This window comes from Poecile atricapillus, chromosome 1, assembly GCF_030490865.1.
Source record: "Poecile atricapillus isolate bPoeAtr1 chromosome 1, bPoeAtr1.hap1, whole genome shotgun sequence".
NCBI classification, from domain to species: domain Eukaryota; kingdom Metazoa; phylum Chordata; class Aves; order Passeriformes; family Paridae; genus Poecile; species Poecile atricapillus.
In genome coordinates this window covers 129,519,045-129,532,645 of record NC_081249.1, presented here as the reverse complement: position 1 = coordinate 129,532,645, position 13,601 = coordinate 129,519,045, and the positions used below count along the sequence as shown (strand labels likewise).

The following is a 13,601-nucleotide window of genomic DNA, read 5'->3' as shown; positions in this document are numbered from 1 at the left end:
TTGGTTTTTGGGGAGTTTATTTGTTTATTTATTTTAAAATAGCATTTACATATTTTCAAGCTTCTTTTAATTTTTAGCCCTGCAACTGATGGCTACACAAACTCTCTACTGGGCTTTGTACTGCTCTCCCTTTGGGTTCTTTTTCTTCTCTTCTTGCCTTCTTCGGTTTATACAAACACAGAATATGCAGAAATAAAAAAAAAATTCAAATTGGAAAGGCCCTTAACAAAATGGATATATGTCACCAAGCTAGACAAGTGTTATCAGCTCAATGAGACTCACACATGTTTATCACTGTAGAGCATTCCCACTTCTCAGATACTACTGGGAAATAAAACTTATATCTTTGATTTTTTCTGTGTGTTCAACTGTCTCATTTTTTATGAAGATTTTTATAGTAAAGCCTGTCCTAAAATAGATAGAATTTAAGGGCTGTGTGCAGTCTCACTTGCATAAACTGAGTGAACTAAAATCAGTACTTAAGCATTCCTGTTATGTGAGCTGAGCTCCTGAACATCCACATGTTAATCAGGACATTTAAGGAGCCTAAAGGGAATTAAAATGAATACCTATATGCACACCCCCCCACCCTTGAACAGTCAACCTTTGAGTGTCCAGTGTTTCTGGAAGAAGCCAAACCAAATCCACACTTCCAGCAACTGCTTTTTGTTTGCTGGTTTTCCTAAAGCTGCTAAGATACACACTTCCATCCACCGATGCCCCAACAGGTTAGTAGAGAAAAAAACGTAGGCACAAATAAATGAGCCATCACAGGATAGACAGAATTTCCAATTACACAGAACACAAGGAAAGCAACAACTGCATTATATATCACGCTGGGTTCATTTATTTAGACAAATGTAACTGAAATGTGTACAACTTTTCAACTGCAGAAGTGTAGTAAAAATAACAACTTTGTTGTGGCAATCCTGCAGTTGGAATTATTCCCACTGGGATTTTCCAGCTACTGCTGAAGTGCACTGACATATGATTTAGCTGCTTCTTTCATAAAGAAAATACTATACAAGCATTTTGCCAGTGAAAGAATAAAACATTATTGAGAGATCATATTTATTGTACCTTACAGCAAGACCTTAGGCTCATTTTTTCTCTCACCTAGCAGTCTCAGGTAACCCAAACCATCCTTCTTGCTTTCCTCACACCACGTAAAGTAGCCGAATGAGATTTTGTTGTATATCTCAGTTGTAGGTAACTTTTCCATATTCTTGTGTGCACACACAGAAACCCAAGAGTTTACCATTTTTGCATATTTCAGAACTGTTATCAGCAGTCAGATGCAGCCTTTTAATGGAACCCCTCCCAGACATGCACAGAGTTTCACTGAAGGCTGTAGGTCTGCTGTGCGTCCTTCACTGAGAGGGTGATGAAGAGGGACCGTGGATCCTTTCTATTTTTGCGGACTGTGATCTTTCCTCTCAGGGCCTCTCCTGAAAAAATAAAGAGAATTGCGCTGGTTACAGTATTGAATCACCCACAGTAACAGCAAAGATGCATTGCATCCATGTTGCATGAGAAGCTGCTCCAAATTAATAAGAATTTTAGAAGTCTACAGAAGTTTAAGTTTTTGAAGCTTTTCACAACAAATTAAGTCTAACTGCAGTTAAACCTGCAGAGGTGCTGAGTTGTGGCTGATGCTTCACTTCTCAGAGGTTCACTCAAATTACTGATATACCAAAAATTTCACTTGTGGCTGGAAAACCACTGTATCCCTTGGGTATATTCACCATTTTGGACTAAAACCATGTAACCACAAAAGCCTATTCCCTTCCTGCTATATGGGCCATGTGCTCTGTATTTGCACTGCATTTCATTTAAGCTCTGACCAGGTATTTTTTTTTAATCTGGTAGGAAACTACCACAGAAATCCTTGTGGCATTTTAAGTATATACATTATTAATTGCAGGTTTTGTTTTACAAAGTGTCAGTGTCATAACACTTGATAGTTATGTCCTTCAGTTATACCCAGAGCAAATGTTTTTACACAGAAGGGAAAAACCTAATCTCAATTTCTTTTCAGTCCTTATTAAGACCTTTCATTTAAGGAATTATTTGTAAATTCGTAAATTTGTAAATTAGGAAAATACAACCCACAAAACACAAACACACACATTTGTAAATGTGTGCATTTAGGAAATCCACTGCCGTGCCACCTCAGCATTAAAATTCCACCAATTTTAAACCCAAAAGAGCTACATCCTCACAGATGATTGTGCTGAACACATTACATCAGGCCGTGATCCCAATCTACAGCAGGAAGTTCCCTGCTACTCTTCCATCAGGCCTCCCCTGCCCCATTCATCTTCATCACTCATACCAGCCACATCCACTGCTGCTACTTTTCTATCTCACTGGATCCAAAGTATTTTCCAGCTGTTTGTTACTCACTATGATTTTAAAAGCCATTGTTAATATCCTGTTAAAAAGCTTTCTTACTGCAAAAATGAAAACAAATAGCAATCTCAAAATTAATATGGTTCCAAATTCAGAAAGAATTTTGGAAGTCTCCATTTGGCACAATTCTCAGTTGCATGCACAAACATTAAATTGACAGAAAGTCCAAATTATAAATGCAGGGCATTTTGCTAAAAGTTGCAGTACAAATATCAAAAAAGGCTTATCAGCAAGAATGACTATAGTACCAAGGATCAGAAGAAAAAAAAAATTTTGATCATTTTTGGTTTTTTTCCATCATGTAACAGTTAGCTGGAGATTCCACTACAACTCCTGTGCAGCTTTGTTATTAGGAATCAAAAGACTGACATAACAACAATGCAATATGCAGAGAATTGTGAAAACAGTTTCGCAGATTATTTAAAAGAGACAAGTTTGCCAGACAGAAGGACAGAAGGAAGATAAAGAAAAAGGTGCCTTATAGTCTCAGTCCGGCTAGGAAATTTAACCTGATTGGAACAGACAGATTTTAAAAACTGCTACAAAATGACCTATTTGACTTATTTTAACATGCTGTGATAACAGTTCAGTAAGACTAAAGAACCTCTGAGAATTAGATTTCTATTATTTCAATTAATCCATACTTCAATCTTCCCATTTAAAACATTAATACAAAACAATAAAACAAATGAGGCAAAAACTTAAATGTAATTTCTTAAATAGCTGACTTCATAGAACAGAACCCTCAGATTCTGTTTGTAAAGACAGTTAATGAAACAAAGCATTCCACTCATTTTTTTCCTAGCTATTCCTTATGCTGTAACCACATTAAATGTGCTTTTCTGAGCAGCCTTTTCCAAGGGCTGAAGCAAAAACAGCAGTAACCGAAAGGCAGTTCTGAACAATTAATCAATGTCATGTAGATAGAAAATGACGGATGTTTTCCCCCATTCTCTGTCCTAGGAGCTGCCTGGAGGAAGCTGTCTCTGGGACTCAGCTGTATCACCTTGCTCTTATCATGCTCAGCTGAATGCAAGTAAACCACACAGCGCCACTGCAGTTTGATTAGGACAAAACGGAATCCATTAACATCCCCTCTCCACACTTTTATTATCCCCTTGGGAGGCTTGAAATTTTCACCCAAATGGAAAAAGCAGAAGAATTCAGGAGAAGTGCTGCGTAACCTTGGCTAGTACGGGAAAAAAGGCATCCCCATGTCCATACTGACTCCCTGTCACATAATGCATGTCTGACTGCAGGCTCTGCAGTACCTGTGCTCTGTACATTTGAACCAGTTTATTTTGGTTTTGATTTTTACCACCAGTAAAACTGCAAGCAATTGCATCTGTCATTTATGTCTGTGCAATACAATCATACATTGGGCCAGTCTGCAGTCTGTGAGCCAAGGTATCTCTCAGTGCAGAGATTCTCTATCATCAAGAGTGTTCAGGTCCAACAAATCACTGTTTTTCAGTCTATAAAGGATTTATCAGAACCAAAGATTCTACACATTGCATACATATCCATAACATCTACTTAAAGCTTGGCATGACCCATGGCAATGAGCTTGTAATGTGAGGAACTACCCTGCCTTTCAATACAACTTGGTGTCTCCTCCCTCTTTTGATCCCAAAAAAGACTCAAAGAGTTACCAAAGGCAGCCAGCATTTCAGGTTTTTCATGTATTTCAGGTTTCTTTCTTTTCTTCCCCTGGAAGAGTTTTATGAAGCTAACAATGGGACAAGTAAGAACACAGTACTCAAACCATTATTTATTCTGAACACCATTAAAATTTAAGAATCTTATGAAAGAGCTTACTGGAATTGTTTCAGAGAGCTGCTAGAAAACTGTAGTGGGCTTTGGGCTAAACACACTTAACCGAACTGCTGGTGAAAACTACCTTTACAAATCCTCTGCACTGTAGAGAACCACTGAGTGTGTTAGTGCCTTCCCAGTCACAAACTAGCATGATTTGATACCGCTCTGTATAAGGTTGTCATTGCTGGAAGCTGACAATTTCAACACAATCTAGTTTAGATAACTGGACGCACTATCTAATGCAACACTGAGTTCTAGCATGCAAAGAAAAAAGAGCAAGTCTCCAAAGCATTACTCTGGGTAGAAAGCAGTTTCCATATATCACCCATCTTATGACAATAGGAAATAACTGAAACAGTTTGCAGTGGGACCAAGAGCATTTCCCTTAAATTCAGGAACTTATCCTTAATCTTCTCATTCATCCTCTTAAACTGCAGACACCTGCAGCTGTGCACAGAATGCCACCTTCCCCTCTTGACCACTTCTCCTACTCAATCTCCAACCCAGTGTGATCTAACAGTTTCTGTTCTGAGCAGCAGGCACCGCCTTTTGGTATCATCCATCTGATCTGTGATACTCTTCTGGGCTGCCTACTTTTATAAATTGTCTGGCAACTCCTTTCTGTTGCATCACTGAAACTATCCTGAGGTTCTGTCTTTTCCATGCACGCTCTGAGGAGTTTTTGTACCAAATTGACAGTTTCAACTGCTGAAGACAACCCAGGAATGAGGCTGCTGCAAAAAAGTCTGCACTGCCAGCTGATCAAGCCAAGACAAGCTTGTATGGCTGCCTAAGGTAATGCGTATGTGCACAAGTGACAGAGATTCCCAGATAGCTCAGGCACCACAAAGAGTTGCCACAGGGAATGATAAAGGCCAGGCCCTCCACAATGTAGAGCTGCAATGGCCAAACTCACTCACCTAGAACTGGCTTAATTCACCACTTTTTGTAGTAGAGATTCTAAACAGTATAGATTTGTCCCAAACTTTCTCTCAGCAGTGTGACAACATTCTGAGAAAACCGAATTGTTGTTGCTGTTTGAACCATATTCCCTTGCAGCTGCAGAACTTGCAAAGGGAGGCACCCAGAATGGCACATCTGTGTCATCAGTCCATCCAAGTTTTCCTGCCTAAATATGGGATTTCGATTATCTTTCAGTGAGACAGAACAGCCATGAGAAGAGATTCTTTATTTAATTTAGTGGCATGAAACACACATCTAAAAATGTTTCTGAAAAGTCAGAAGGATCATTTTAAAATGGAGATTTTGATAAATAAAACATAAGACTTGCCAGACTTAGTGTGTCCTCAAAATTCAGGTTTTAACATTTACTAAATTTCAAAAGCCAGCATAATTTCTGGAGGTGCCACTTGTAAATAAGCAAGAGACAGATTTCTATAGACACCATGTTGCAGCTGTAGACAGGCAAAACAGACACCAAGATCTTAATTAGGAACCAAATTATCCAACTGGGATGCACAATACTGAAGTATTTCAGTACAGGATGAAAACATTCACACAGATTAATCGTGCCAGTGTTGTTTTCCTACTTTTAATAGTGCTAAGTAGACAAATCAACATTCTTTCAGTTTGTAAATTTACAAACAGCTTTCCAATTACAGTGACTGGGGAGCTAAAGATAATCAAGGATTTTACAGGAGCTTAGTCATGTGAGTTCCGCTCCAGCTTTGCTGTGCTAGCCCCTTTAACACCATAGAAAAACAAATCAAGGTTTTATTTTCACTGGAAGGCAGTATCAAGAGCACACAATGCTGACAATAGGCTGTTTTATTGCTAATAGAATTTGCCTGCATACAGAGCTGGGTTTTAACTTAATGCATTGTTAGTGAAAAGATTCTGTGGGCCCTTTAAAATAATTTTTGTAAGCATTTGATTTATTTAGTGAATTCTTGAGACAACCAAATGAGAATTTTTGTTTGCTTAGCAGGAATATTTCAACAAACAACAAAATGAGGAGACTCATTTTTGGACCATTAGGGAGAAAACAATACTGTTTTGGCATCTCAATTTCAGTCTTCAAAATAAAGACATTTCAAGCTATTAAAAGGGCTCTAAGAGAGTGTTCGTACTCTGTAGGGAGTCTAAAATACATCACTGTTTTGTCTGAGGAAACCCAGGATATATTGCTTCTTTCTCCAGTTTCTTTAATTTTAATTGCTTACTAAACAGTTGAAGCATATCCAACATGCTGATGCTATTTTGCTTTACTTGACTGAAAATCAGTTTCAAGTCTCTTGTCACAGTCCATGAGGAAAAATCTGACTTTTCAGAACACGAGTACTAAGAGGCTATTCCCCACTCACACATTAAATCTAAATGAAATAAACACAAATTAGCCATTAAATATGGCCATTTACATATATCCATTATATATAAAGCTATCTATCATAGGTATCAAGCTGAAACTCAGAGGCAAATAATCAGTATTAATAAGGTGCAGATTTTATTGCCACACTGTCCAGACCTTCAGACCCAGTATTAAACTCTCCCACTTCATCCCAGAGATGTACAAACATGGAGTGCAGGCTGCAGCAGGACCAGCAAAGGAGGCAGGATGAGCTCCAAGACCCATCCTTTGGCTTGCAACTTCTTGATTCTGCTATCATTAGAATAGATCAAAACATTCAGTCCTTTTTATGGATGAGAAAATTGATCTATTTTTACAACAAATACCCTGGCATCAAACAGCTGAGAAAATTAGCTAGTCCACACTGCAGAACAAAACAATTTTGCCATGGCAATAAAGGAGCATTTTCCAGTTAAATACCCAGCAGGTTTGGGTATCTATAAGCTCAATCTCTTTTACAGAGCAAAACCAAATACAGTCAGTGCTTTATAAGCACTCCAGGCATGGCCCCAAAAGCTATAAAGCATCTGATAAGGCACTTTTAGTCAGCCTCACCATTTTACTCAGAACTAAAAATCTGAAGGAACCATTTTTCTTCACTGGGGAAAAACAGCCACTGCCCTTTCTGAAAGATTCTTTCAAAACAAGAAAACATTATAAACGTGTCTTCCTCTAGCAAATTCTTCTTTCACAACCTATTAAAAAGGTACAAGCAAATGCCATCAAAGTAACACTGGTCAGATTGTTGTAAGACTCAAATTACATTATTTCTGTTTATTTCCCAATATTTACTAGAAAAAAAGAAAAGTTTATCTTAAGCTACGGCATTCTGGCTTGAATCTATAGTAGTGTGGCCAGAGGACCAAGGCAGTGACCATCCTCCTGTTTTGGGCACTGGTGAGGCCCTACTTTGAATCCTGGGGTCAGTTTTGGGCCCCGCACTGTAAGAAAGACTTTGAGGTGCTGGAGTGTGTCCAAAGAAGGGAATTGAGATGGATGGATTGGATTGGCAGGCTCTGGAGAACAAGGTCTGAGGGAGCTGGGGGGGCTCAACCTGAAGAAAAGAAGGCTCAGGGTTCTCTACAGCCTCCTGGCTTTCTACAACTCCCTGGAAGGAGCTTGTAGCCAGATGGGAGTTGGTCTTCTCCCAGGTAATGAGCAGCAGGACAAGAAGAAATGGCCTCAAGTTGCACCAGGGGAGGTTCAGACATTAGAAAAAATCTCTTAATGGAAAGGGTTGAAAAATACTGTAAGAGGCTGTCTAGGGAACTGTAGTTGTGTCACCCAGTGACATGGTTTAGTGGTGCCCTTGGAAGTGCTGGGTTAATGGCTTGAGTCACTGATCCTAAAGGCCTTTTCCAACCTTAATCATTCTATGAATATATTTAGTCAAAAGTGCATCTTCTTTGCTGTTTCTCCCACTGCCATAATGTATTTCTGAATCTAAGCATTTATACAGAGGGCTGATGAATACCAGTACACACAGGGATGGATGTAAAAGCTTCAAATGATGCCAATGTGTTGAATCTAATACACTTATTTTTGCCTCCAGTTACTTTGCATTGAGGAAAGCCCTCTTGAAGATAAGGTCTCCCTACAAGCTCAGTGCACTTGGAATGGAGCTCAGTTCAACATGCCAGGCTGAATGAGAAGTGGTAGCAAGCAGTGCTAACTTACTAACAAGTGGGACAAGAGAAACAGCTGGAAGTGCAAGTTGAAATAGACTAAAAGATGAGTTTAAACAGTTGGTTTAGTTGAGAAAATCAAAAGATTGAAGAACCAAAAAAATTTGGCTAACCACAAATTATCAAGATGAATATTCAAGTCACTAGACAAAGAAAAGAATATAAATAAGGAAGATAGGGAAATCCATACTTATAACAACATGTCATGAGGAAAAAGATTTTTGGAACAATGAAGGAGAAGGATCAGTCAGAAGGAATGGTTTTTCCAGAAAAATTACGTAAATTAACATACATTCCTACATAAGTATCAGGAAGCACCTTCTGCTTGATGGTCTTATGTCATCAATAAGCAACAGATATCCCACAAAAATTAAGACTGGGATTAAAAAAGAAATGGAAATTACATCAGGAGTTTCTCTCAGAATCTTCTCTAACACTAGAAGCAAAAGCAGACAGTCCTAGATTTAAGTGGTAATTTCATCTAAGATATAAAACCAGACAGAATGGGCAAAAGGATGGGAAAGGGCAACTCAAATAGTTACAAAGTAGGAGACAGGCAGAAAGAAAGAGAAACAAGATTTGTTATGGGAATAATGTTAAGAAATACATTAAAAATAAAAGCTAATAAAAAGAAAGGAAGGTGTTACAGCACAAGTGATCTTGAAGGTTAAGTTGGTTGTGGTCACTGCTTCAGAGCACGTTATCTCTGCAGCTGCCTTCAGAAAGTCACCACACCTCGACCAGAACTCTAGGCTGGGGAACATCTCCCAGTAATTTCACACAGTTGAAAAATGTCAAATGATCTCTGTAATACGAAATAATGTGCATATTTTAACAAATGTCACTGCACTTTAAAAAAATTCACTCTATGACATTGAGATTTAATGAGTAGCAGCAAAGAGATCTTAGTCAGATTTGTCTAGAAAGACAATCTGAAGAGACTATAAGCCAAGTACAAATGCACTGCAAAAAGTGACAGGACCCTAAGAAAGTACAAATAAAAACTGTTTTAAGAACATAAAGTTAAAGCATGAAAGAGAGAAGTTATTTGTCAGATATCACAAACCTCAGTGTCTCTAGTAAAGAAGCTCCTAGTAAAAAGATGTCATGTCTGGTAGCTGGAAAAGGCAACTGTAAAAGCAGTTCAATTGAGTTCAGAAGCATCCACACAACTTTTTCTATGCTTTTCCCCAAATATGTCTGATCTATTTACAAACTGTTCAGGTCAGGGTCACATATTACCATGAGTTTATTAACTGACCAGGAGAAATGAGCCCCATTCTGAGGCTCTTCCTTTGGTCCTGCTAGTCTGTAAAGAAAAGGGGCCCTCAAAGACTATCAATGGGTGAGAGATCAGCAGTGGTGAATAAGTATCTGATGGCCAAATGGACATAAATAAAACAACAGCATAAAAATGTAACTACTTCATTTCCTTGGATTATAAAAAGACTGTGAGAGTCTGAAAGGAAGTTCTACATGAGTAAGAGGTTAAGACTCTTAATTCTTGACCTGTTGCATGTCCATCCTCTTGCATGACCATTCTATGAGGGTAATGGATATATTTGTGTCTACAAAACAAGGAATATTTGACTACTTGTACGAAATGTGCTTTCATGACTTCACAAACAGAACTAATTAAACCACTAACAAGTATCCCTTTACAGTCTTCAAAACCTCACCACAACAGTTTATCATTTGAATTTTGCTTATCCCTGATGACAACAAAAACTTTTTTACTTGCTTCAAATTCAAGGTGAAACTTATTACAGTACTTAACTATTTTATAAAAATTTACAGTGTATCAAACCAACCTATTATACACCTCAATGACTCAAGTTCATGGCTGTGAGTTCTTTGAAACTTTTGATTTTACAGAGTAACCCCACATAAATAATAGGCAGATAAAACCTATGCATATATTCATGACCCATTTAACTACAGGACAGCTCAGGAGGGCTACAAGGAATCCTGTGCAATTACTTGACAAATTAGATACTTCAGAATATTAGCAATGTCAAAAAAAAATTAATTAATGATTAAGAGAATGACAATAGCAGTGCTCTGGTCTTACATTTTTCTGCAACAGAAATGCTTTGATACGTAACTTTTCTTACCAAAATTCCAGTATGGAACTATACAAGTATAAGACATATACCCACTTACAAGATACTTATGCATACTTTCATGTGGAATTTTAAATTTTGTACAAGATACTACAAGAATTTTGTACACAGATACTTCCTTGCTTTGATGAGACAAAAAAATTCCTTCAACAGCAGCTGAAAGATTTATTTACTAGTTCTTTTTGATACTTATGTCATTTTTGAAGTATTTTATATTTAGATTTAATGGTAACAGCACTGTAACACAACCATTGTTGCACACCAACTGAATTTAAATGTACCTGCTTCTACAGGAATTGGCTTCTCCAAGAGAAAAATCGTCTGTTTCCAGTGTGTTTTGGTACACTGGGGACCAGTTGAAAACAAGACCTGCAATTGGAGAGTTCAAGAGTTTGATTAAAAACAACCCTTTTCATATCACACCACATCAATCAATTACCAAACACAAATGTATATGAAGTCTTTGCTACAGCAAAACAGATTCAGTGCCAAACACCTTGAGGGCAAAATAAAATCCTCATCTCTCAAAGACATTTTTAAAATGCAAAACCCCAAATACCCACCTTGTTGTGGCAGTTCTCAAAAAATACATCAAAGTAACCAGCAATTGCCTATAAAAAAGAGGTGAAAGTGTAAATACGATAAAGGAATAACAGTGACAGTCAAGAAAAATTCTGTGATTCATATATGCATTTATTGGAATTTCTACTCCTTTCCAAGTGCTTACTAAGAGGAACAAGCTTGTATTTATGCTTTCAAGTTTGCTAGAAACCCTAGGGGGTAAAAAAAAAAAAAAAAAAAGCTGCCATTATACCTTTGCTCTACTTGAGAATATTCAGCCCACTGTAACTTAACTGCATTTTATTACACATCAGATTTTAGTATGAGTTTCCAAAACAACTCACACACTTTAACTGCAATTAGAATAATACATGAGAAAACAGCCTTTCAGATGTGCAAACCCACATAAAACTTGTCCTGTCCATGATCCTCAGTAAACACGCATCAAGTATGAGGGATTCTGCATGATTTGTTCAGTCATTGTGTGGCTAAACAGGAATTTCCACAGAAGCTCCCTTTGAACAAAGGCACAGTGCAACCAGGCAGGGAATCCTTTTCTTCCTCTACTACACACACAGGTAAGGAAAAACATTCACAAATGCTTCCTGCCGGCCCCTCCAGCAGGAATAGTTTCTAATTGTAACTCTTCATATAATTACATCTCTGTCCCTCCTGCCATCCCACTCCTAATGTCAAGAGTTTCTCTCTTCAGTGCCGAATTCATTAGTGGGACTTTTCTTCCAGTTTGAATAGGAAGAGAAATCAGATTAGTTTGGGTTGGAAGGGGCCTAAAAGATCATCTTGTTCCAACCCCCATGCCATGGGCAGGGACAACTTCCACCAAGCCAGGTTGCCCCAACCCCATTTAACCTCGCCTTGAAAACTTCCAGGGATGGAGCAGCCAAAACTTCTCTGGGCAACCCATGCCAGTTCCACACCACCCTCACAGGGAAGAATTTCTTCCTAATACTAATACATATAAAATAGTCACACACAAAACAGCATATTGACGCTATTAGTCACTCAGTCTTTTAATGCTAATGGATTATTTTTTTGACAAAAAATGGCTTGTGAGTCCCAGAAACCCAAATAAACAACTGGAAGATGCTAAGAAAACATCCACTTCAGTTTCACCTGTGAAATCCTGTCCACGCTCATGTTTATTTGCTTCCTCCTGTCCTATGAAAAGGCTAAAGCACATCATACCCTGGTGCCAATGCAGTTGTGCTTTCTATCACACCAGCCTGAAGAAATCACTCAAATAGAGCTTTTGAGTAACCACAGTGAGCTGAAGTTACTCAGCTGGGGATCACCATCCCTGCCACGGGAGGAAAGGACTCCCCACATCAGCTGCAGTGCATTCAAACAAAGCATGTACCAGTGCAATGATGGCAAGCTTGTTCCATGAAAACAAAACTCACGGCGAACAACCTATTGTAACCTCTCTCTTACTGCACCAAGGTTTTTCTCCTAGTCCAGTACCAGGAAACTGGTTGTTCTGAAAAGCTAAAAGGACAATTTCTGTAGCACACCCTTCATATAGATTCCTACAAGATACTGACAGAAAAAAAAAAGTAAAACACGCTTACAAAATCAGGGTATAGGGTTTTATCATTATGAAATATATAATATGAATAAGTCATTCTGGCATTTTTCCTCTCTAGTCTAAATCCAAAATTTCCAGAATACAATGTGTTAAAAACAGTAAAACTAAGCTAAAGCACCTGCTTTTCAACAAAGGGCACTCCAGACGAGCCTGGCAAGTTCCAAATTTCAATGTGGCTAAAGAGTTAAAATACAAATCTATGGAGACACTGAGAGCCCTTCATGACAAATGAGCATCAGACAGTGGAAACAGTGACTCTTCAAGACCTTTAGTAAAGTCCTATCACTCAATCTGAGAATCTCATTCCCAGATGTATTAAAGCCTTGTCTCTAATATGCCTTTTGAGTAAAGACTAAGAAGGTTTTGACAAAGTTCTATTGACCCATCAGACTACTTTTATTGATGCACAATCTTTTCTGGACATTAGTCAGAGATCTACCAAGTCATATAAAATATTTTTCAATCATCAGCTCAATACTGCTGGTATACTTATAAATAAGACTTAGGACATGATTACTGCAGGAAAACAAGGTTGTGACAACAAAAATACATCAAGGAGAAAAAAAAATCTAGCTTCCAAAGAAAATGAGACAATCAAGCTACATCTTGGATCAAAAAGCCAAAAGCTCCAGGCAGACAGACTACAGCTAAGGTGGATGCAAGTTTTCATACACTTGGTAAAAAGAGGTGACAGAAACATCCTACATGCTACCCTGAGAAAGGGCTCCAGGGATCTGTTTTTGGGGTGAAGTTCAGGTTGAAAAGAAACTCAATTACAAGAGTTAATTAGAAGAAAGTGCTCCCTGCTGCCTCCCCTGTGTTAAGGGAAACAGGATTTGTACCTTTTGTAAATGACTAGATAAATAATTATTTTATTCTTTACAATGTCAGTGGTTTCCTTATCTGAAACAACCTGAAACTCTGGCTTTGAATAGCTAATCCAGAGTAATAATAATTACTACACATCACAAAGATTGCCTTAGTCAGAGCTCCAGGGATTACAGAGAACAAGAGCTCTACATTGATCC

General features: G+C 38.1%; 1 protein-coding gene across 2 annotated transcripts in view; it reads right to left on the bottom strand.

Moving 5' to 3' along the window:
* Positions 1-820: 820 nt before the first annotated feature.
* Positions 821-13,601, bottom strand: part of PRMT3 (protein arginine methyltransferase 3) — a 53,850-nt gene continuing 41,069 nt past the window's right edge. For both annotated transcript variants that reach the window (XM_058828344.1, XM_058828348.1), the window contains 3 exons: positions 10,970-11,017; positions 10,688-10,775; positions 821-1,448 (listed from right to left, as the gene is read on the bottom strand). In XM_058828344.1, coding sequence (XP_058684327.1) covers positions 1,339-1,448; positions 10,688-10,775; positions 10,970-11,017 — 246 coding nt within the window. In that variant the 3' untranslated portion in view covers positions 821-1,338. The remainder of the gene's footprint in view (positions 1,449-10,687; positions 10,776-10,969; positions 11,018-13,601) is intronic.